At 41.2% G+C, this 22,272-nt stretch overlaps 2 protein-coding genes across 2 annotated transcripts; one reads left to right on the forward strand and one right to left on the reverse strand.

The window, feature by feature from the left end:
• The first annotated feature begins 362 nt into the window (after window positions 1-362).
• Window positions 363-8,378, forward strand: cfl1 (cofilin 1). Its single transcript, XM_051418926.1, has 4 exons — window positions 363-500; window positions 5,000-5,310; window positions 5,401-5,477; window positions 7,388-8,378. The coding sequence occupies exons 1-4, from the start codon at window positions 498-500 to the stop codon at window positions 7,498-7,500; spliced, it is 504 nt and encodes a 167-aa protein (XP_051274886.1). The 5' UTR covers window positions 363-497; the 3' UTR covers window positions 7,501-8,378.
• A 471-nt stretch (window positions 8,379-8,849) lies between these two features.
• LOC127374013 (serine protease 23) lies at window positions 8,850-12,782 on the reverse strand. Its single transcript, XM_051418925.1, has 2 exons — window positions 12,449-12,782; window positions 8,850-10,644 (listed from the first exon to the last, which is right to left on the reverse strand). Exon 2 carries the CDS (start codon window positions 10,634-10,636, stop codon window positions 9,485-9,487), a length of 1,152 nt encoding a protein of 383 aa, XP_051274885.1. The 5' UTR covers window positions 10,637-10,644; window positions 12,449-12,782; the 3' UTR covers window positions 8,850-9,484.
• Window positions 12,783-22,272: the final 9,490 nt, after the last annotated feature.

Below are 22,272 nucleotides of genomic sequence, written 5' to 3' on the forward strand. Positions count from 1 at the left end.
GATTTGTTCACGCTGGCCTACCGCCGGCACAAAAACGAAATCAAACTATTAAAAGAAACATGCAAAATATCAAGAACAAGTATATAAAGAGAAATGAAGAGGCAAAACATTATTTCCCTCGAACGGATGTCGATTAGTGTCATGTTTAAAAACAGTGGTCTATAATACGTTAAAATGTACGTTAATTGTTGTCTCTGTTGTTACATCACCTGTTTAATTTATATATAAAAACATTAAACTAAAGATAATTAATCATTACATTGGACAAGCGGCGCTCTTTGTCTTTGGATATGTCGGTGAACAGTAAACACCCCGCAGCAACAACACCGCCGGGCGCTCGGGGTGAACACACAGGCGCTCCCGCTCGTGCACTACCCTCGAGCCAGGCTCGCGCTTATAGGCGCGTTCACGTTGTGTATTGAGTGTGTGAGCGAGACCAACACTTCATCATCACAGTCCAGTTTGTACCCGACGCTGACCTACCCCCAGCTACTGCAATGGTAGGTTGAACGGCGCTTTTACCCCACGTTATGTGTCCTCGCTGGTGTTACGGTCGAGTACAGACTTAATCTTGAGATGTGTGAGGTTTGGAGAAGGTTTGTGTTTGTTTTATACCGGATTGTCTTCGTTTTTAGCATCAAACGTAGTTAGCTGGTAAACCGGCGCTGTGCCGCCGCCGCCGCCGCAGCTAGCGCCGGTGCTAGTGAGCGAACCGCTCTGGTGTCGGAGCGGCTCACTAAACTTTAAAGGTTTTATATTCGTCACAGGCAGACAGCATCCACCGGGCGCTCATTTTATTTTATTTTTATATATAAGTGTTGATAATGTACCAAATAAAATACCTAACGGCCCAAAACAACTGGCGCCATTTCGCTCATCTCTCCGTGTTTCGCCGACAAACAGCTGAAAGGTTCTGGTCGGTGTCCGGACTCGGTTCCGCGGTGTTTTTCACGTTAATTTCACCTGTGCTCGTCGAGGCTCTCACAGAATAACAGTGCAGCGCTGGCAGGTGCAGCAGCGCCCCGGGGCTAACCAGCTCTCGGTATTGTTAGCCGAACTAGCTTCGTTAGCACAGACAGAAAATGACACCCATTATGGCGCTAGCTGTGATTTTGTCGTTCTTTGTCTGTACACGGCTCCGCAGCTAGCACTGTTACACACGCTGGTTGACTGCGATCTCCAGACCAGGAGACTGCTCACTCCCAGGGACACTACACGGACAATATGTATGTTTATTCCGAGTTGTACTGGGACACAAATGAATGAATTGACAACGATCGGTCCGATTGAGCCGAGCTTCGCCTTATATAGCAAGCTAGCGCACACATGTGCGTGTGCTGCATTCATGGCCCCACCCTGAATTTGGTGCAAAGACCATTTTGTTTGGTGCTGTATTACAACGAATCTGCCGTTAGATTCATTTTACCACCATTTGCTGTGTGATCATTCCTCCGTGTCTAAGTTGATGTGTCTCAGATATTTGAATGAATTGTGATATTATGTAACGGCGGTGTGGCTCCCGGTCGGATCCGCTAGCTGAAGCTAACGGGCCGCTGTCTCTGGATCTTCATGGTCGGTACTGCGCACCTTTTTTTTTTTTTTTTTTTTTTTTTAAGTTGCGCATCTAATTCGTACAGCCGTTTATACGCACTGCACGCTCATCACGTCATTAGACTACTATACAATACCAAGAGGGAATAATCTGTTTATTTAAAATACAGTCATCAAACATTAGAGAACCATAGATATACCGATACGAAGTATTATGCGTTATTTACAGCGCAACACAAAAACAATAATGTCACATAATGCATTTTATATAAGTTTTTGTTAACGTCCAGCTATGTGTGTATTGCCTTTTAATTGCTGAGTCTGAGCTGTGAACCGCTGCACACTTCCCCTTTGCTGTGTGTGTTTTTTTTGTGTCAGTTTGGGTATAATCCCATTAGGCCTGTGTGATAATAGTGTGAGGCCTGTAATCTTAACTGTTAATGTGTGTAAAGGAATTCAAGACTTAGACTGACCAGGTTTGTCTTGAGTCACTTGAACCTTGACTTCTGTTTTTTTTTTTTTTTTTTTTAAGTATCCATGGTTAAGATTAGATAAGGTGAGTCTAGTAATCGCCATAGTGATACTGGCTGCAACAACAAAATAAACAGAATATAAACTAGCTGCCAGATTAGGCCAAAGCAAGGCAGTGGGGAGGAAGAAGTAGAAACAAAGGTACTTTATTGACTTAAAAGATGTAATTTTGTGTTTGTGTGTGGAAAAGTCAGGCATGCAAAGCATATGGTCGTCATTTCTCAACGTCATCATAGAGGAAGAACACAGCGAGACAAATGTGTCATGTGCCATATCGTATGCAAAGGGGAAAATACAAATTTGTTAACCTCAGCAGATGTTTTGGAAACAGACAATGCTGCAATGAAAAGGTTGGGGTGGGGTAAATATCTGGTACAATTATTTTATTGATGGGATTAAGGAAGTGAGTACGGGTGTTTGCTGGTTAATTATTACTCTAAAATTCACGGTTATCTCATACAGGTCTTTTACGCCCTAAGTAAACATACGGTGCCTGCCTCTGCTGCTTTGCAGTGGGGTTCCTTTTCCGTCTTTCCTGCCCATTATTTCCTTTTCATTGTTGTCTCTTTTTTTTTTTTTTTTTTTAAGTTGCGCATCTAATTCGTACAGCCGTTTATACGCACTGCACGCTCATCACGTCATTAGACTACTATACAATACCAAGAGGGAATAATCTGTTTATTTAAAATACAGTCATCAAACATTAGAGAACCATAGATATACCGATACGAAGTATTATGCGTTATTTTCAGCGCAACACAAAAACAATAATGTCACATAATGCATTTTATATAAGTTTTTGTTAACGTCCAGCTATGTGTGTATTGCCTTTTTAATTGCTGAGTCTGAGCTGTGAACCGCTGCACACTTCCCCTTTGCTGTGTGTGTTTTTTTTGTGTCAGTTTGGGTATAATCCCATTAGGCCTGTGTGATAATAGTGTGAGGCCTGTAATCTTAACTGTTAATGTGTGTAAAGGAATTCAAGACTTAGACCGACCAGGTTTGTCTTGAGTCACTTGAACCTTGACTTCTGTTTTTTTTTTTTTTTTTTTTTTAAGTATCCATGGTTAAGATTAGATTAGGTGAGTCTAGTAATCGCCATAGTGATACTGGCTGCAACAACAAAATAAACAGAATATAAACTAGCTGCCAGATTAGGCCAAAGCAAGGCAGTGGGGAGGAAGAAGTAGAAACAAAGGTACTTTATTGACTTAAAAGATGTAATGTTGTGTTTGTGTGGAAAAGTCAGGCATGCAAAGCATATGGTCGTCATTTCTCAACGTCATCATAGAGGAAGAACACAGCGAGACAAATGTGTCATGTGCCATATCGTATGCAAAGGGGAAAATACAAATTTGTTAACCTCAGCAGATGTTTTGGAAACAGACAATGCTGCAATGAAAAGGTTGGGGTGGGGTAAATATCTGGTACAATTATTTTATTGATGGGATTAAGGAAGTGAGTACGGGTGTTTGCTGGTTAATTATTACTCTAAAATTCACGGTTATCTCATATAGGTCTTTTACGCCCTAAGTAAACATACGGTGCCTGCCTCTGCTGCTTTGCAGTGGGGTTCCTTTTCCGTCTTTCCTGCCCATTATTTCCTTTTCATTGTTGTCTCTTTTTTTTTTTTTTCCCACTGACACATTGCTGGTAGCTAGCAGTTTTCTTCCATCTTCTCCTGAGATTGCATTTTCCTGTGATGGAGTGCTTTAAACAGAGTCAGAAGACCTGATTGAGTTTATGCAGCAGCTGTGACTCTGCGATGTGACTTGTATTCTATATTTCTACAGAAGCCCCATTGTCTGTGACTGAACCCTGCACTGAAACACTTAATTCCTGACCGCACCCTCACCCACATGGTCATCTTTATGGTAGAGATACATGGCTGTTCCCTCTGCTCGCAGAAAGAGCGCAGATGTAATGTTTTATACCTTCTGCTCCCGTCACTGTCACAGAGACTTAGCTGACACACCTGTTAGCTGAACATATTAGTATTCATGTTCGAGGTGGACTTTGGACAAGCCATGCTGGCCACATATTTTATTTCTGTCCTTCAGTATTCTTACAGTCTGACCTCATGCATAATAAATGGGATTAAAAGGCTGTACTGACTGAATGATCAGTGTTGATTTCATTTGGACCGACGCTGCTGACAGTAATAATACAATTTGCATTACACAACATAAATCTTCCTCCACTATAACAGTTTGTCACAGCCACACCTTTTTATTTCAATACTTATCAGTCGGCCTCGTAAGAAGCATTCCTGCTCTGTGTGTGTGATAGTCACATGCCGCCCTCTCAGGCCCTCCTTCTGCTTCATCATGTCTGCATTTACTGTGCTTGAGTCGTCACTTCTAGCCTGTTAGACAATGGCAACTGTTCAAGCCCTCACTGTGGAGTAGGACTGCAGCTAACAATTATCCATTAGTTTGTTGATTATTTTCCAAATGAGTCATTTGGGTCAGTGTGTCACAATTTCCAAAAGCCCAAGTTTAGATGTGAAGTGCTTTTTTTATTTTTATTTTTTTTTTTGGTCTGGCCAGCAGTACAACACCAGGACGTATTTAGTATAATATTATGTGTCTGCTAAAACAGCAAATATTCACATTTGAGAAGGTAAAACCAGTGAGTTTGTCGTTTTTTTTTAAATCAAAAAGCGTCTTGAGCATTTAACAGATTAACAGTGTGTCATGATATTTGCCCAAATCAATCCATTGATTAAAGAACAATTCAGTGTTCTAGCAATGTTGCTCGATCCCCTGTAAAGTCTGTCAAATAACTATAATGCTATATTTAAAAAAACCAATCCGTATTAGTTTGGAAGAAAACATGGCCAGTAGCAGTGATGGCAGCTGCCATGTAAATCTGTAAATACATTAAACTCTGAGTTAACAGATTGTTCTCTCCGCAGGCCTCCGGTGTGAAAGTCACAGATGAAGTTATCGCAGTCTTCAATGACATGAAGGTGCGTAAGGCTCAGGCGAACGAGGATGAGAAGAGGAAGAGGAAGAAGGCCATTCTGTTCTGCATCAGCAAGGACCTCAAGAACATTGTTCTTGATGAAGACAAAGAGATTCTGCTGGGTGACTTGGGAACCACCGTCCAGGACCCATACCAGCACTTTGTGAAGATGCTGCCCCCAGACGACTGCCGCTACGCCCTGTATGACGCCACCTATGAGACCAAAGAAACAAAGAAGGAAGACCTGGTCTTTATCTTCTGGTGAGGGCAACCATTATCAGACATTAAATGGTTTATGACCAACCTTAAGACAACATTTGGCTTTAATCACTTTCTTCCTCCCACTCACAGGGCTCCAGAAAGTGCCCCCTTGAAGAGCAAGATGATCTATGCCAGCTCAAAAGATGCAATCAAGAGAAAATTTGAAGGTAAATAGGTGTGTGTGTGTGTGGATATAGAGATATATATATATATATATATATATATATATATATATTTAGTGGTTTTGTTGATGGATAAACACTTTTAGAATCACAAAGATGCAGGCGCAAACATTTTTACCTAAACATAAACTTCAACTATAACCACACCCAGTCCATACCTTAACTTAAAGCTGCACTGATCAGTATTTTTCTATTAACAATGAGTCAGATGACCGTGTATTGTGACAAACCCACCGAGAATTGTCAATCTGCAGTCGGTTTTAATGAGCATATTTTAGTTCACTGCTCATAGTGAGTGTTGTTTTCAGACACAGCAGCACAACTAGCTGGTGAATATTCGCTCTCCGTTTAGCCGCCTGTTGAGCTAAATGGAGAGTGAATATTCAACATAAATGTGTCAGGTGGCCAGAATCACAATGACAAATGAATGCTTACATAGCATCTGGTCTTTTGGATATTCAAATAGGAAATTGTTTGATTGTGTTAATAGATTCTTCCGCTGCCCCCTTGTGGACAAGACCATTAATACTGCTTAAAAACCCATCATTACATAAACCTAATCTTTCGCTTTAAATAGCCATCCCTAGTCTATTTCTCTCCTCTTATACCTACAGTTTTTTATTATTTATTTATATTTAATTGAATTAAGGTTTGAGCTGATAACAATAATTGATTAATAGGGAAAATTGTTTATTTCCTTTAAGTAAAAGTTTATACACGCTCTTTCCCGCCCTACAGTCATTCACCATAATACTGTACATTGTCATATTTGCGGTACTCAAAGGAAACGTATAAGGCTGCGAAAAGAAAGAGGGGATTTCTGCTTTCATTGAAGCAACAATAGTGGTATGCTTTGTACAGTTTGCCAGCGGTTCCATTGAAAGGTCAACGGAGCGGGTTTGTGTTTTTAAAGGCACAGTTATCAAAAACATGCGCCGTCATGTCCAGACATGGCGCAGTTGAACTGTCTGCAGTGGACAGGTGGCTCACAGGAGCAGACAGGAGCTTGGAATAAACATGTGCACACAAAAACTATATACTAAATAACCATAAAATGAATGCCTTTTATTTTCTATCCATATTCGCTAAAATGTTTTCAGAATCTAAAAGTGAGTTGGCCAGTGGGGGAAAATGTTACATTGAACAATAACACTGGTGTAGACTGAGTATTCACTTCTGTTTTCTAATTTTGTGATCTTGCACTCCTTTTCATTTAGTTGTGCATTGGTAGCCATTAGTTTGCTTCCATGCTTTATTTATATCAGAGCTAATGCTGCTTTTCACCAGAAAGTGTTCAGAATATACACCACAAAGTTGCTGCTCACCTACAAAACCTATTTGTATATTTGGATATGTAGGACAGACTCGTATGATCTAAGAACTTGTAATGCTTAATTAAAGATCCCCTTCAGACCTCTATTAAAACCATACAATACAAATGGTCTGTTTGGAACAGTAATGTGTCTGATATGTTTTTTTTTTTTTTTTTTTTTTTAAGTCTTCTACCCCATCATGTCTCCTACTTCACTGTAAAGTCCATTCTCAGTGTATGTGCACTGGTGGCTTCAAGTTTCTACATCACATTTGTAAACGTTGCGTACTGAACCAGATTTCTATCTGTCAATATTTTTTCATATGTTGATGATGATGATTATTATTATTATTATTATTATTATTATTATTATTATTATAATAAAGACAATCTAAATTACCACAAGAGAGGATTTTGTCCATTTATTACAATATTACAATGGCCTGCTGCTATTAGACAGTTTTCACCAGATAGACGTACTAAAAGGATATGTTGTTAATAAACGTGATTCAGTGAGATTTATTTTTGTCTGAAAACTTGTACAACATTGTAATTCTAACATGGTTTTTTTACTTTATTTCAGGTATTAAGCACGAGTGGCAGGTGAATGGTTTGGAAGACCTCAAAGACCGGCACACCCTGGCAGAAAAGCTTGGCGGCTCGTCAGTAGTCAGCCTGGAAGGATCCCCTATATAAATATTGCCCCTCCCTCTCCCCTCTCTCTGGCTTCGATCGAGGCCTTTCAGACACATCTGTTGGGTTTAGCTGTTCATTCCAGTGTGGTTTGGAGAAGGGCAAAAGCAGAACCAGCACCAATTGCAGGACTCTCTGGGTGGGATATTGTGGGTGGGTTTTGGGTCAAGTGACAGACAAAAAAATAAATAAATTCCACAAATGCAGACTGTCATTCCAGTTCACGCAACATAAAGAATATGAACAAAACACATACTAAGAAAAAAAAAAACATTAAGATACAACTGAGGAAGGATGATGATACTAAAATACACATATTGTTCATGTTTAAGGACGGGGTTTTGTTCTCTCCAGGTTCCATTTGAATGATTGCAGAGAAAGGGACAGGCAAAAAACTTTAGTTTTCCAACAATCAAATCCTGACAAATAATTGTTCCAACTACATTTATTTTTTTTGCCAAACTTCTAGTTAAGTTTTGTAAGTGTGTAGTTGAGACTAGGTGTAGTATGAACTAATTCACTCTTGATCGCACAAGATGTAACAAAACTTTCTCTGGGGGAACACGGTTAAATATATATATTTTTCTTTTGTTGTTTTGTTTTATCTTTCTTTTTAAACATGCAAATTCCAAAACATGTGTGATTCCTTTTTATTTCCAGTTCTGGGTCAGAAAACCATGGCATTTGATGTAGTAAACGGACAACATTCCTTGTACCTGTTTAAAAACCAGGATCCTCTTGATTTAAAATCTTTGGTGTTATGAAGGTCTGATGGGGAGCGATGTGTATATGAAAGACCAGCGGTCAGAGTTAAGACTGAATATTGAATGGTGGATGTTTTGTATCGTCTCCTTATCTCTAATAAAAAGCACTAAACTACTGATTTGGTTCTGCTCTTTTTTTCACTTTATTTTCCCTCACATGAAATCCCTATAACCTATTATAGCATTATGGTGGATGGTGCCCATTTTAAAGTCCTACATTTAAGGTTTTTACTGCACAAACTACCTGATTCAGATTAAATTATGGCTGAAACTAACTCATTTTTATCATCTACTAACTATTCTGACAGTAAAATGTCTAAAAATATTTTTTTAAATGCCGATCACAATGTCCTAAATGCAAAGTTTTAATATTTGAACTTGTTCAGTTCAGTTTCATGTAAGACTTCATCTGTTGGAACCAAACAAACTTGACATTTATTTCTTGTAATAACTAATTTGTTATTCAGCTCTGAAGTCCATTTAAACCAAACTGGTGTTCAGGTCCACCGATACTGCAGTGCCTGTTACGACCACACGGGGGTCCCCAACACCACTCCTGAAACCAAGTCAAGACGATTGACACAGACGCTGTTATAAATCTCTGTTTATTAAAATATATCAAGCATTTTTCAAAAAAATAAAATTAACATGTTTCTCCAGCCCACGTTGAGAAGAGCATACTGTCGGCTGAAACTATGTTGAAAGGCATCAGTGGTGTCCAATAAACTGCATGAACTGATCCTGGAAGAGCTTTAAAAATACCAAACAATCCTAAAAGATGGTTGTAAAGGCAAAATGTCAATAGACAGCCGTCATCCACAGAAGGAAAATAATCTGGTGCTACTGACACACTCTGTACACACACTTTCCCTCTTGTAAAAAAAAGGTTTATGTTAATACTATGGAAACACTGAGTGTGTTATAAATCTGACTGCGGGCATATTAAAGGATGCCGTGGTGATGATCTCACAGGCAGATTTGTTTAATAGGCCCAGAGGTTGAAGGGAGCAAATTAAACACAGGAGAGAAATAACTGGATCTGCTCTAGTGGTGAATCACTGAAGGGTGTTATTTATGGATTTAATCCTGTTTCACTCTTCTTTCTTTAGAGAAAATTAAACATTTCACCCTGTATTTGTTTCAGTCACTTTGTGCTATCTTGTGTTTTTCATACAACACTTTCAAAACTTCCTCCTTGTCTTTTAGTCCTGCTTTTGTAATGCTCAGTCCTGGACACAGTCTAGTCGGTTACCGTGCACCCAGTAACAGATCTGAGCAAACTTCAGAGGAGTAATGCGAACGGCCACATTGTAATCCCGGTTCTCCCCGTCTATCTCCAGCCACTGGTGTCCAGAGAAAATGCCGATGACCTTCCTTTCCCAGCGCTCCAAACTGTTGTCCCACACTCTTCCATACACTCCAGAACCACTGGCTCCGGGGCGGGCATCGCAGTGCTGGTATATCAGATCGCTGGACTCTTCTTCCACAGGACAGAACCTATACACCAGCTCCCCAGATCTGTCGCTGTCAAAACCAGAGAAGTGGATGCGGTTCCCTGCCAGGTCATCGGAGGAGGGAGCCACGGAGAGCCGCATGAAGGGACGTCTGTGAGGCCAACGCAGCTCCAGCAGGGCGTAATCGAAGTCCATGCTGATCTCCTGAGGGCCCTGGATCCAGCCCTTTGGTACACGGGTACGTTTCACTCTCACCCAGCGGACCAGAGGCTTCTTGGCAGACGTGAGGCCGGCTTTGGTGCTGTTGATGGACGGAGGAATCAGGAAGCCCACCCTGAGCTTCCGGGCCCCTTTCACATAATCCTTCCCATCGTGCACACAGTGGGCAGCCGTGAGGACGTGCTGCTGGGACACGAGAACACCGGTGCAGCCGGTGGAGATCCGCACAGCTGTGGAGAAAGGGTAATCCAACAGGAAGTCGTCACCTTGGATGTTGAAACGTCCGTCTGCTCCGTAGATCTGCCGCCTCACACGTTTGTGCCTGGGCCTCACTCTCAGTCCTCTCTTCGGTTGATCAGTATCCCCTTCAAGCTCCTCGTCGCCCTCCACATCTACAGTAGTGAGAGTGCGAGAGCCGTCGGCGTACAGAGTCTCAAAGGCCAGTTTCTCCGTGAGCTGCTCCTTCTGGGCCTCCTGCTCTCCTCTGTGGAAGCAGCTGGAGTTGCAGTGAGTGGTGAAGTCCAGCTGCGTCTGAGCGCTGAAGCGAGAGCGGATGAGAGGCGTCGGTGCGTGAGGGACCAGCGTGGGGACGTGGACCGGCGGATGGTGAGGAGGGTGCAGGAAGGACAGGGTGAGAGGGAGGAGGAGCTGGAGGAGCAGGAGCAGGTGAGTCAGGAGGGAGCTCTCACGTGGCGCCATCATGGAAAACACTGCAGTGACACAGAAAATAATCACATACATGAGAAAAACCGCTTATGCTTGAGAGATTGCATGAATTCCTACATGTTTGTCAAGAAAGCAATAGTGGAAAACATTTCCAAACAAACTAATCCCCCATAAATCTGGACTCTGTCACAGTTGATTGTTGATTGTAAATCACAGCCTATGCTAGTGAGGTCAGCTTGCCAAATCTAATGTTGCAACGTCTGTCTGAGTTTCATCTGGTGTGGTAAGGCAACAATGAACCACTTGTTCCTACAATATAGATTACTAGGAAAATAGGATTTCAGCCTAATGGACACAAGCATTTTAATATCTGCTTGGAACAAAAATTACAGACGAATTCTGAAGGAAGAAAAGTTTAATTAAAGATAAAGCAAAGCGGCCACAGACATAGCTGAGAAGCCAGAATAAAGTGGTCAATGCTCTAAAAGGGAAAGATATGCAGGGTGTGAATACTTGAAACATCATTTTAAAAATGTGTTCCTAGACATGATCTATGAGACATTCTTCATTACAAGCCGACTCAAAAGGTGAACAAGAGCTGTGGAGCTTACAGTAAAAACCCTCCAATCAAATATTTGTCGAAGCTCAGGGGTAAGAAGTTGTTTTCCATCAAACATTAACTACTTCCCAGTGTACATGGGGCTTTCAGGGCAGATTAGCAAGGACAAGGAGATACTTGATCCCTTGTAAAGGCTGTGGACCCTGAGGCACTCATTGCACGATGAGAGCAGGTGTGTAAAAAGTGAAAAGAAACAAGTCAAGGCACGGCGACGAAACAGAGCATTATCCCTAACAAAGGACAGGGTGGGGCCTGTCCACACACCTATGTGCTGTTTTATATGAAGCTACAAAGGAGGCAGAGTTACAAAAAGGAGTTGCTGTAAGCAGGGAAAGTACAAATTTCCTTCAATGTTGGCGTGTCAGATACATGACAGCTGTGGCAGTTACAGAGGATCCTAAGTGGTAAATTGGCTGATGAAGCAGTGTATCAACCAGGCTGTGTTTGGTGATGTAAAGCCAAGCAGTAACTGTTTTCAGAGCCCAGTTCAGTGTTGAAACACATTGTTTGACTCTTAAGACAAAACTGTCAAGCTCTCAACCCAAAAACCACAGCTCTTCCTCAGGGTTTAATGGCTCGTTCTGGTGGAAACCACAGGGAAATGATCCAGAAGACATCCCTGTGCAAAAGTGACAACACATAACTCGAGGCAAGATGGTGGCAGAGTTTGGATTTTTGGGATGCCGCAGTAACTTTAAGATTATGGTGCATTCTTGGAAAGCAAAAAGTAGTGCAAATGAATATTTCTACAGTTATTGTATTGCATATATATAAGGGGAAATATAGAAACATTACTCTTCAGTAACACATGGAAGGAATCCAGAACCAAAGTCTGAAGCCTATAAAAAACCCTGTTCAGCATCTAAATGTGATCTTATCTTATCTGATACACATATACAACAGAGTCAACTTAAGTTCAGCTGCCAATAACATCTGCACCCCCCAGTTCCCCTTATATATTAACAGGGAAGATGGTTGAGACAAAGAAACAGTATAAAACAGACTGAGAGAAAACAACTAAACCACCTAAAACCTCATACAGAGTTCACATTTAATATTTGACCAAGTAACATTTGTCCTGAATAATCATCTGGATACATGAGGCTGTAAAAGCTCTTACCTTTATTCATGCAAAGACTTGCAAATACAGCAGTGGTGGTCTGTCCCAACCCCCCCTTCCCTGTGGGATGCCTGCAGTGACACTTCCCAATCTAAAGATAATACATTACCTCCTGATTTAGAGATCGATGGTCCGTGTTTACATCCCACTCAGGTTTTCCTCCCCATCAGACGAGTCCTTCAGGATCATTTCCCAGCTTTTCCTCCTCATCCCCAGTGACAGGCAGGTAGTTTCTCCCTCCTCTCTCTCTCTCTATCTACCTCCGTGCTTGTCCTCCAGAAGGAAAACTCTAGCTCTTGCTTTAACTTACAGCCTGTACAAATAAAGCGCCATGTGCTGAGTCGCTCTGGATGTCCGGACGATCAGCGCCTCTTCTGCAACCTGCACAGCTCACACAGAGAGCCACAAATAAAAGTCTCTGGTCTGAAAAGAAAGTGTTGACTCTCTCTGAAGCGTCCTGCCTCGCAGTCCTAACGCCCCGCCTCCGCCCGTCTGAGGGTGCACAGTAACAGTGTGATAAAAGCCCTCACTGCTTATTCTCACCCTTTATACTTCATACTGTATTTTAACATACAGGCTTCAAAACGAGTGGCCAAAGTCAGACTTTACACCAATTACAGACAGAGAGATATTTACGAAAATGTTTGTGCATAAATAAGTTTGTTAGGCTAAATCATCTACAGCCATGGTAACTGTCATTTGGTTATGTATTTTTTGAATATAATTTTTAACAATCATACAGACTTACTAAGCGTGTTTTCTTGTCCCTGAGGCTTGGCCATAGTTCTATCAGACAATTTATGTAACAATTTACCATTTTCTTTACAGAAGTGAACCAAACACTGATTTATAGGCCTGCTATGTATATTTTTTAAGTTTTCCAGCAAGCCTTAAACTCAAGAAGGCTTCGCAACCCCCAGTGAAGCTTTGGCGACTTTTTTTTGCTAAGATTTTGCTAATTAGCACTGAACACAGAGTACAGCTGGGGCTGATGGGAATGTTGTAATCTATAATGTAGGTATTTGGTCATGGAAAAAATATTGGACAAATAAAATATCTGACCCGATAAAAGTGGCTGATAAAAAGTTAAAGAATGTCCAAAGTCAATACAGTTCATCCTGAGTGGTCACTTACATGAATGTCTGTAACACATTTTACAGCAATCTATCAAATAGTTCATCACAACTTCAACCTCATGGTGGCGCTAGACAGAAAGTCTGGGGGTCATCAGAGTCATTAGGATTTGTTCTTTGGAAACCATAAATGTCTGTAAAATATTGTGTGATAATCCCTCCTGTAGACTCTGAGACGTTTTATTGGATAAGTTCAATGGTTTAATTCACCGTGGAGATCTGTGTCACATTTCATGGCAAACTATCCAATAGTTGTCAGGATATCGCATGAAAAATCTCCAAAGATCATTACAATTCCTCCTCTGGGGACTTGAATGTCTGTACAAAACCAGACATTACACTGTCATATTGTTCAGTCTTTAATTCACAGCATCATCTTCGGTTCAGTGAATCAACATGTCTGATGAATGTTTTTTCTTTTATGACTCAGTTACAGATCATAAGTGTTTATATTCTTCTTCATATCAGGCATTTGGCACTTTCATCTGCCGCCTACAGCTACACCCAAGCAAGAAAAGTCTTGTTTCTGGCATTACTGTATAGCAATTATTATCTATGCCAAGAGTCATGATAGCTAGAAATGAAGACCAACTCCTCTACACTCAGAAATCTTAGCTGGCAGGCAGAGGACTGTTGGGGCATGTTGGCAGCAGCGTTCACCTCCTCGTCCTCTGCTGCCTGACCTTCATCTCTCACTTAAGGTCTCTGCTAACCTGTGGAATTTGGGAAGCCGTGCAAGCGTCGCTCCCATGGGGTTTGTTGAAGCTTCAGGGGTGCCGAAACAGAGCTCCCAGTCACAGCAACAGTGCTTTCAGGAATGCTGAGGAATCTCCCAACAAGGACACAAGTCAGGCTGTCGGCACAATGTAGCCGCTGTTGTCCTCAGAGCAAATGTCACCCCAGAGGAAACACCTACCGGACCTGCTCCTCATCCCTGTAATAAAATCTTCAACTGGTTCTGTTCCTGCACGGTGAACAGTGTAGTGTTGACAGATTAACTGTAAGGTATATTCCCTTAGAAATATAGAGGGAAATCATAGTGGATGGGAAGGAAGGCGGCAGGCAGAAGGCCAGAGAGGTGTAAATGTGTAGCTCTGTAAGCACGCTGTGTGTGATGATGGTATCGCTGCCTGTCTCTCTGCTAGAGAGAGCGAACTTAGGAGATTTCCTTTCTGTGTGTGTGTGTGTGTGTGTGTGTGTGTGTGTGTGTGTGTGTGTGTGTGTGTGTGTTTGGCATTGAGCAACTTGGCCCTCGTTTCTCTGTAGATTCCTCTCTTTCCATCCTCTTCTTTTCACTCTTCTGCTCTCAAACTGTAAAATTATACAGGACCGATTGATACAGTTATTAAAGGAATAGTTACACATTTTGGGCCTGGCTCCATCCAAAGTTAAAAAAATCAGTTTACAAGCACTTCTAAAGCTCACTAATTAACACATTATATCCAGTTTGTTTAAGTCGTACAGAAAGCAGTTATGTGCAGGACTAATGTGATGGCACCTGGTCAAGAAATAATATCACAAATTTTAGTTTTTACACTTCTGTTTTTTTTTTTTTTTACATATTAAACAAACCAAATGTTACGCTCAAATCATCTAATTTTCTGTGAGAAAATGAACATATAGTTTACAACATGTTAAACTATTCCTTTAATTAAAAAATAATTATTATTAATTTTCTGTGGAATAAAAATGGAAAAAACATATGTATTAAATACATTATTAATGCAATATAAACTAGTTAAACAGCAACGTTATTTCTTTTTTCCTCCAAGTTCTGTGTGTTTTTCAGTAAATATTGTAGCATATATACAATCTTACTCTTGCCAAGTCAAACAATTCCTTTAAAGTCTGCATTTTAGAAAACTGTAGTAAAACTTCTTACACATGATGGAAACTTTCCTGTAAATTTTTCTCAATTTGTCACCCTGTGTAAATTGATGTGTACAGTAAGAAGAAGGGTTGAGTGTCCCACCTGTCTCCGATCTGTTGTACGGTAGATTAACAGCTTCTTGTCTAACACGTGTTTCAAGGTTTATTCATGGTTCAGTTTTCGGAAGAGGCACCTGCAGTATATTTGACAGTTTAAAGGAAAAGTCTGTCTTAAAAGTGTTAAAAAGCAGCTGTTGGTAGTATATCTTTCATTTCCGAAACCATTTATTTTGTTTGACAGAGTTCATTCAATTGTTCAGACTTTACCTGCTTATTAAGGGTCACAAGAGGCTGGAGCCTTGAAACAACCTCCCAGCATGCCTTTATGGATGGAGGAAAAGTGTAAATAAACAGTAACAGGGGTATTACAGACACTCACAGTACACATTTTAGACCATAAATTCGTCTGACTTGCATGTCTTTGGCATTTGGAAGGTCCCGCAACTGAACACAGGGAGAAACTCCAGATGAAAGAAAATTCCTGGACCGAGAATCGACCCCGTGACACTGACACACTGCTGCCTCTGTTTGATGGTGCAATGTTTTCCCCGCTGCACTGCAGACCATGAGCTCCACGTCACAAATTGAGCTCATTCGTACATGGACACCAGGTGGGATGGTGCTTTCATTGGTCACCCTACGGAGCGTCAGGTCAGTCGTTGGCTTTGACTGCGCGGGCCATCTGGTTAGTGAACAGGCCAGATGTAAGCATGAGTGATTTATTGAGCAGCACTGCACAGAAAATACATGCTTGCCAAAGACTTAAAGATGTGTTTACTGCTATTTTTATATTGTTGGCTGTGATTAAATGGCTACTACTTTTAAAAACTTTTGTTTTTCTTGAATGATGTAAGCATAAACTTACAGTCCAGATGACAGGATGTGTGTTAAACAACAAGACTGAGACTCTGCAGACATGTTATCGGCTCTGAGAGGCTTGTTCTTTGGCTCCGCAGTGCTTAATGCTAGCTAATGTGCACAATGACAATCTAACATTTCTGACCTAATGGTGGAAATTATTACAGTTCATCCTGAGAGGAACATGAACGTCAGATAGTTTTACAGACATGTTACTGACATATACTAGAAATATCAACCTCATGGTGGCGATAGAGAAGTTAGTCTGGTCCATCCTCTGGAGCCCACGATTGTCTGTACAAACTTTCATGGGAATAGTTGTTGAGTCCGACCCAAAGTGGTGGACCAGCTGTCCAACCAACCAGGGAGATTTATTTTGGATGAAGTACAGTATTTTTTTCTTGGTTCCGTCTCTTGGTTCAGCTTTAATATTCTTCCACATCCAGTCAACACATAATTATGTTATAACAACTGTTCTCTAATTTGTTTATCTTATTTTCTCTTAAAACCCTTCAAATGAAGCGATCTAAGAAGGATAAATTACTCTTTGGTTGAACTGTTCCACATTAAGATCATAACCTCATTATTGCTTCATTCTAAGGTGTCACAAGCCAAAGAAGTTGAGACTCACTGGGCTACAGAATAGATGACCTGTGGGACTAAATCATTAGTCTTATTCTTGAGGATATAACTGGAATCAATAGACCAGAAAAGAGCAGTTAACTACTGCAGCTCACTGTTTGTTGGCACTACTACCACTGGTGGTGGTCAAACATAATTTTCCGGAAAAGTAAAATGGAAAAAAACGAATTACCCCCTCACAAAAAAACTTCTGGAAACACACTGAACACTACAGTGAGCAGTGTTTCCTCATCTTCATGTCTGTCTCTTCAGGCTCAGTGACCCCTGACCTCCCCAATCTTCAACACTCTCAGTCACTTTCCCTGACCCATACTCACACTTTCCAAGATGATTCATTTAAGAAAATAAAAAATACCTTACAGACCCACTTTTTCCTCTTGCTGGAGAAACGCTTGCCATGTTCATTAACATGTGACCACTTTTCAGGGAAGGGCGTTATTAGTCTGTCAGGCGAGAGGGGAAAACAAATTAAATGAAAGCCACCAGGTTACCAGCTGTCTGTGTATCTGGTGTTTGATTATCTTCACAATTATTCAGTGTTTGTGCAGGATTCCCTAATATATGTCATTACTGGTAGCTGTCAGGGCCGAGCTTGTTCAGCCTGGAGGATTCCAGATGTGTGAGTTCACGCTGGGTATGTGTGAGAAGGCATACCTTAAATTTCTATGGACATGGTGCTGTGGCGCTGAGCACAAGTTAAAGCCTGTGATGGTTCCATATTGTGCAGAGTTCATCCCTTATGTACGTTTCCTCGCGTGCAAATTAGAGTTAAATAAGTTGAAACATTAGGATGGTGAACAAAGATGTGGCCTGTTATAATGCCATACATGGTGGGCCGGGGGATCAAGACTGGTGTGACTGTTCAGCTGACAAGCTGTGAGGGCCCCAGCGACAGTTTCTGTAAGCAAATGGGGATTTATTAACGGGATCACAGGGGTTTTTCTATGGACTCTTTAATCTGATAATTGGCTTCAGATTCAAACAAGCCATCTGAGCCTTAAAACAGCAGAGTGAACCGTTTATAACAATCCTGTAGCTCTTGACCCGCTCTCGGCCAGACCCTAGGAGCCTCAGCAACTGGAGCCTTTTTAAAAAGCAGTTCTTTAAGAGGGCGACTGTGAGCACAAAGAATGTCCCCTTTCTCCTCTGCAGTCTGTGCCTTCAGTGTTTTATGTCCCCTTTTTTTTTCCATCCGGATATATTTATTGCTTCTTCACCCAGTCCCTTTTCATCAAAAGCCCTCCCATCCCATCTGTCTGTCCTCTATCGCTCCTCATCATCAGGTCAAAACAGAATGGATATTTTCCACATTTCAGTCCACGTGTTGTTGCAGCACTTGACAAAGAGTGTCAGCTGTGCCAGGAATTACCTTTTCAGACATTATTTTATTTTCCTTCCTGATAAATATCTCATCCTCCTGTGGAGCAGATACCCCTCCTGCCGTTGGTCCCTGGTTCTCCTGCAGGGCCTTGTGGGTACGTATTCAGTCCGATTTCCTCTCGGCATGATGTCATTTCAGTTTGGCTGCATGAGCTGTAAGAGGAAAGTAAAAAAAAGGAAAAAACACAGTTAGCAAAAACAGAACTAAGGAATGCAAACTGACTGCGATGAAATCCATCAGGAGAGAGGAGGGTGTATCTCCTCATATCTTTAACCAGTCTGGGCAGATTGAAGGGTGTAGGAGGGAATCTGCTGCTGCTCAGATGGAAATTGTCCCAAACAGTTTTCTGTCGCTCCAACCTCTGGCCTCCCACAACAACCTTAAAATGTCTCTTTGGACTCTCTTTGGATTTATGGAAAGGAGAAGGCATCTGTTGGCTTAATCAAGTGATATAATGGTTACAACAGGAATTATGGTCCCAAAAGGCAAAATTAAATCAACTTATAGCTATTAAGTCACTTCACAGATTGCTGTCACGTTAGTCAAAATGTAAGTTTTCTGTAGAAGGATGGCGGCCACAGATGTTGTGTTAATAAAAGAACAACTGTATTTGCAAATACTGTAAGAAAAATAGGAGAAAAACTGACTTGTTATTGGAGCCAGATACAACTGAGAACCAAACCCTATGATCTTTGTCTCTACCGTTTGTTTTTAGTTTCATTTTTTATCGTTAATATTATTCTTGTTATGTTGATCATGACCCTCAACAAATCTCGACCCTGAAAACAATGATGTCCAATTGGGAAATTAACAAAAGCAAATACATATTCTGTCCTCTGTAAAATATTTCCCACACAACCTCACAGTATGATGAGCAGATCAGTGCCAAAATATTTGATAAGAACTCAGAAAGGACAGGCAAGACCCAAATGTGGGTTAGATATTTGGGTAATTTTAACTGATACCAGAGGGAAGAAATTACTGAGGGAATGCTAGAAATCTTGTGAGATTTGAGTTGGTGAGGCAGAAACAATAGTATCTCTCCATCTGGGATCAACAGTGACAATTGCAGTGAAGGGGTCTGGAGTCACAGACAGCTGTGCAGCTGTTATACATTGTAGAAAACTCAAACGTGTGAGTCGACAGGCCCACTCAAAGCACAGCCTTCAATCATTTATCACACCAATATGGTTTGAATATCGAGAAATCAAAAAGAGGCTGTGACAGAAACACAACACGGGCAACTGCAAGCCATCTGACCACATGAGATGGATCAAACTTCTTCAGGCTGTTTCCGCGGAGGAGACGAAGACAAAAAGCATTTAGGTCATTCGAGAGGAGGAACAAATCTGCTGTAAAGGACTCAGTAAACAGACACAAATATTTACAGCCGCAGAGCGAACATTCCCGCTGACACTCTCCTGTGTGAGTCTCTCCTTCGTGCACAGAGACAGTTGAGTCTCATTGATAGTTTGCTCATGAGAAATACTCTCACCTACCACCTGCATATCCTCATTTGACCCTTTAAGGATGTGAGTGTATGATTTATTGTCAACTCTCTGTCTACCTGCACTGAAGGGTTGTTTTTAACTTTTCCTTGACTTAGAGGAACTCTATTCACAATTAACCTATTTTTCATCCAGCTTTGTCTTTACATTTCTTTAAAAAAAATATACAGTAACACCCATTTGAGGTATACACGAACCTTTAACAAGTATCTCCAATCTTAATGTGAAAAATCTTAGGGAATATTAGTCTAACTGTTAAATATTCATAATATATAATGTGTGTTCTATCACTGCCCAGTTTTGCCTTTACTAAGTTGGTTCCCAAAGTGGAATATAGAGCTTCAGTGGTAGCATACGTGAGAATGCTCCTCAATGAAATGTGGACTAATTTGATTTAACAAACATTAATAAGAAAATTATGTTGTTTAAAGCTGCATTCATTTATTTTTTGGTCTCTTGGTGGGAGCGTAACAAGCTAAAAACACCATATAAACATGTTATCACCTTTGAAGTTGTGTTAGCAAACAGTTAGCGTTAAACATCCAGCAGTTAGGGAGCAACATTAGCATGTGTTTGAAGTTGTGTACTGGCTGCCTGACGAATGTAGGTCCAGTATTTACTCTTCTTTTAGGTCTTAACAACTCTTCCAACAACTCCTGGGGGAAAATATCAGGTTGTTTCACTTGCTAGCTGCTCTACTGTGTTAACCAGCTAGTCGCTAACTGTGTCTGGTACAGCTGTCTGCGTGGTTAATATTTATTAGTACTTTAAAAACTCTTATTCATGTGTTTTTTATTTTGTACTTTGGCTATGATGACATTTGTAACCTGCCTTAATAATAACTTTTAATGTTTTGCACAGATTTCACTTCTAAAAACAAAAAAGTCACAAAATATCCCAGTTAAAAAAATGTAAAAGCGACAATATCTTTGTTGTAAACTGTTCTATGCTCCAATAAATGAAGACTGAGGGGGCACCTGAGTCCTAAATGGAATGTTCTGGAATGTTCTGGAATGTTCCAGAATGTTCTGGAATGTTATCGCCATTGTTTTTTGCTCCAGAGAACTCAGAAAGGACCCGCCCACAGGAACAACACAGTTGCCAGGTAACAAAGAAGCCTTGATAACGGCTACATTGAGGCCTGTTAACTGAGGAGTGGAATCCAGGCAGTGTGTGTGTGTGTGTGTGTGTGTGTGTGTGTGTGTGTTTGCACATTACATCTCAGCCCCACGAACACAACAAAAAGAAATAGGCTAGAAAATTGTCTTTAAGATGATTCAATTTAGGCGTTTATTTGTGAGTTTCTTGTTTTATTTCTTTAATCAGAGCCAACGTTTGTGGCACTGGTGGTTTTCATCCTTGGTGCCCTGCATGAAGCAACACAAGATGATCCAGATGCAGCTCTGACAAACAGAGCTGTGGGGCTGCCAGATCCCTTCACTCTGCTGTTATCCAGCAGATGCTAATCCTCACAGTTACATGCAATATTAATTTGGTGACACTGCTCTCCAACAAAACACAACAGCAGTGTCCATAATCATTGTCAGGCTCACTAAGCAGACATTTCCTAGGCAATATACTAAACAACGTGTTTGTGAACAAAGAGAAACAAGTCTTTTTCAGCCAGACACACCCTGCCAACAAACTAATTACGGCTTCTAACCAGGGCTAAATTATCAGTGCATGTGTTGAGCTGTTACTGCATTCCCTCAGTAAAATGAAACCATTTTTCCACTGCTCACCTCTTTCCCCCCAGATATCTACTACAGGGCTTTTTATGATCTTAACTCTGCCAGCGCTGTGCAAGTGAATGAGGAGCTGAGCAAGCCAAAATACTGCACTGGGAGGTTTTCATGGTTTCTGAAAAAAAAGAAGAAGGAAGAGAACGTGGCTTTTCGTGCTGCATTCTTTCCTTCATCAGGAATTCACTGAGGTTTGGCCATGCACTTTTTACTGGAGCCTTTTCCTCTTCGCCTGGGAATAACAAGGCCATCCATTTGTTGTCCCTGTGCTCTTTGAACAGAGAAGCCACAATCTGGGCTTCAGAGCTGTCCAAGTGCTCAGGGCTGCCCACACACACACACACACACACACACACACACACACACACACACACACACACACACAGTTTAATCCTTTAAACATAGCATATCACACAGAAACAAGCCCCCACTCCCAGTGTCCAAAACAGACCCCTGAAAGCCATGCAGTTCATTTTACTGCGAATAATACTCTTTATGTAGATCAGCCACAAGCTCAGGTTCAGGGCTTTGCCCCCCCCGACTGGTTTTCTTTTCAGTTGCGGACAGATTGATGAAGCAATGACGCTCATAATTAGATTCCAGCATGGCACATCTCTGCTCCTTGCTCAGCTGGAGCTTATTGTTTCTGAGCAGCATTTAATCCACGGGTGATTGGGGTCTATACATTCAACAGACAGGAGATGGCACAGGGATTTACAGCTCCAAAAAGACATCAGAGC

This window comes from Dicentrarchus labrax, unplaced genomic scaffold (assembly GCF_905237075.1).
Source record: "Dicentrarchus labrax unplaced genomic scaffold, dlabrax2021, whole genome shotgun sequence".
Taxonomy (NCBI): domain Eukaryota; kingdom Metazoa; phylum Chordata; class Actinopteri; family Moronidae; genus Dicentrarchus; species Dicentrarchus labrax.

What these genes read in the sequence shown, in the direction of transcription:
- cfl1 (XM_051418926.1), top strand. An exon ending in GACCTGGTCTTTATCTTCTG is followed by an intron (nt 5,311 to 5,400) that starts GTGAGGGCAACC and finishes TCCCACTCACAG; the next exon opens with GGCTCCAGAAAGTGCCCCCT. An exon ending in AATCAAGAGAAAATTTGAAG is followed by an intron (nt 5,478 to 7,387) that starts GTAAATAGGTGT and finishes ACTTTATTTCAG; the next exon opens with GTATTAAGCACGAGTGGCAG.
- LOC127374013 (XM_051418925.1), bottom strand. Translation starts at nt 10,636, where the DNA reads ATGATGGCGCCACGTGAGAGCTCCCTCCTGACTCACCTGCTCCTGCTC.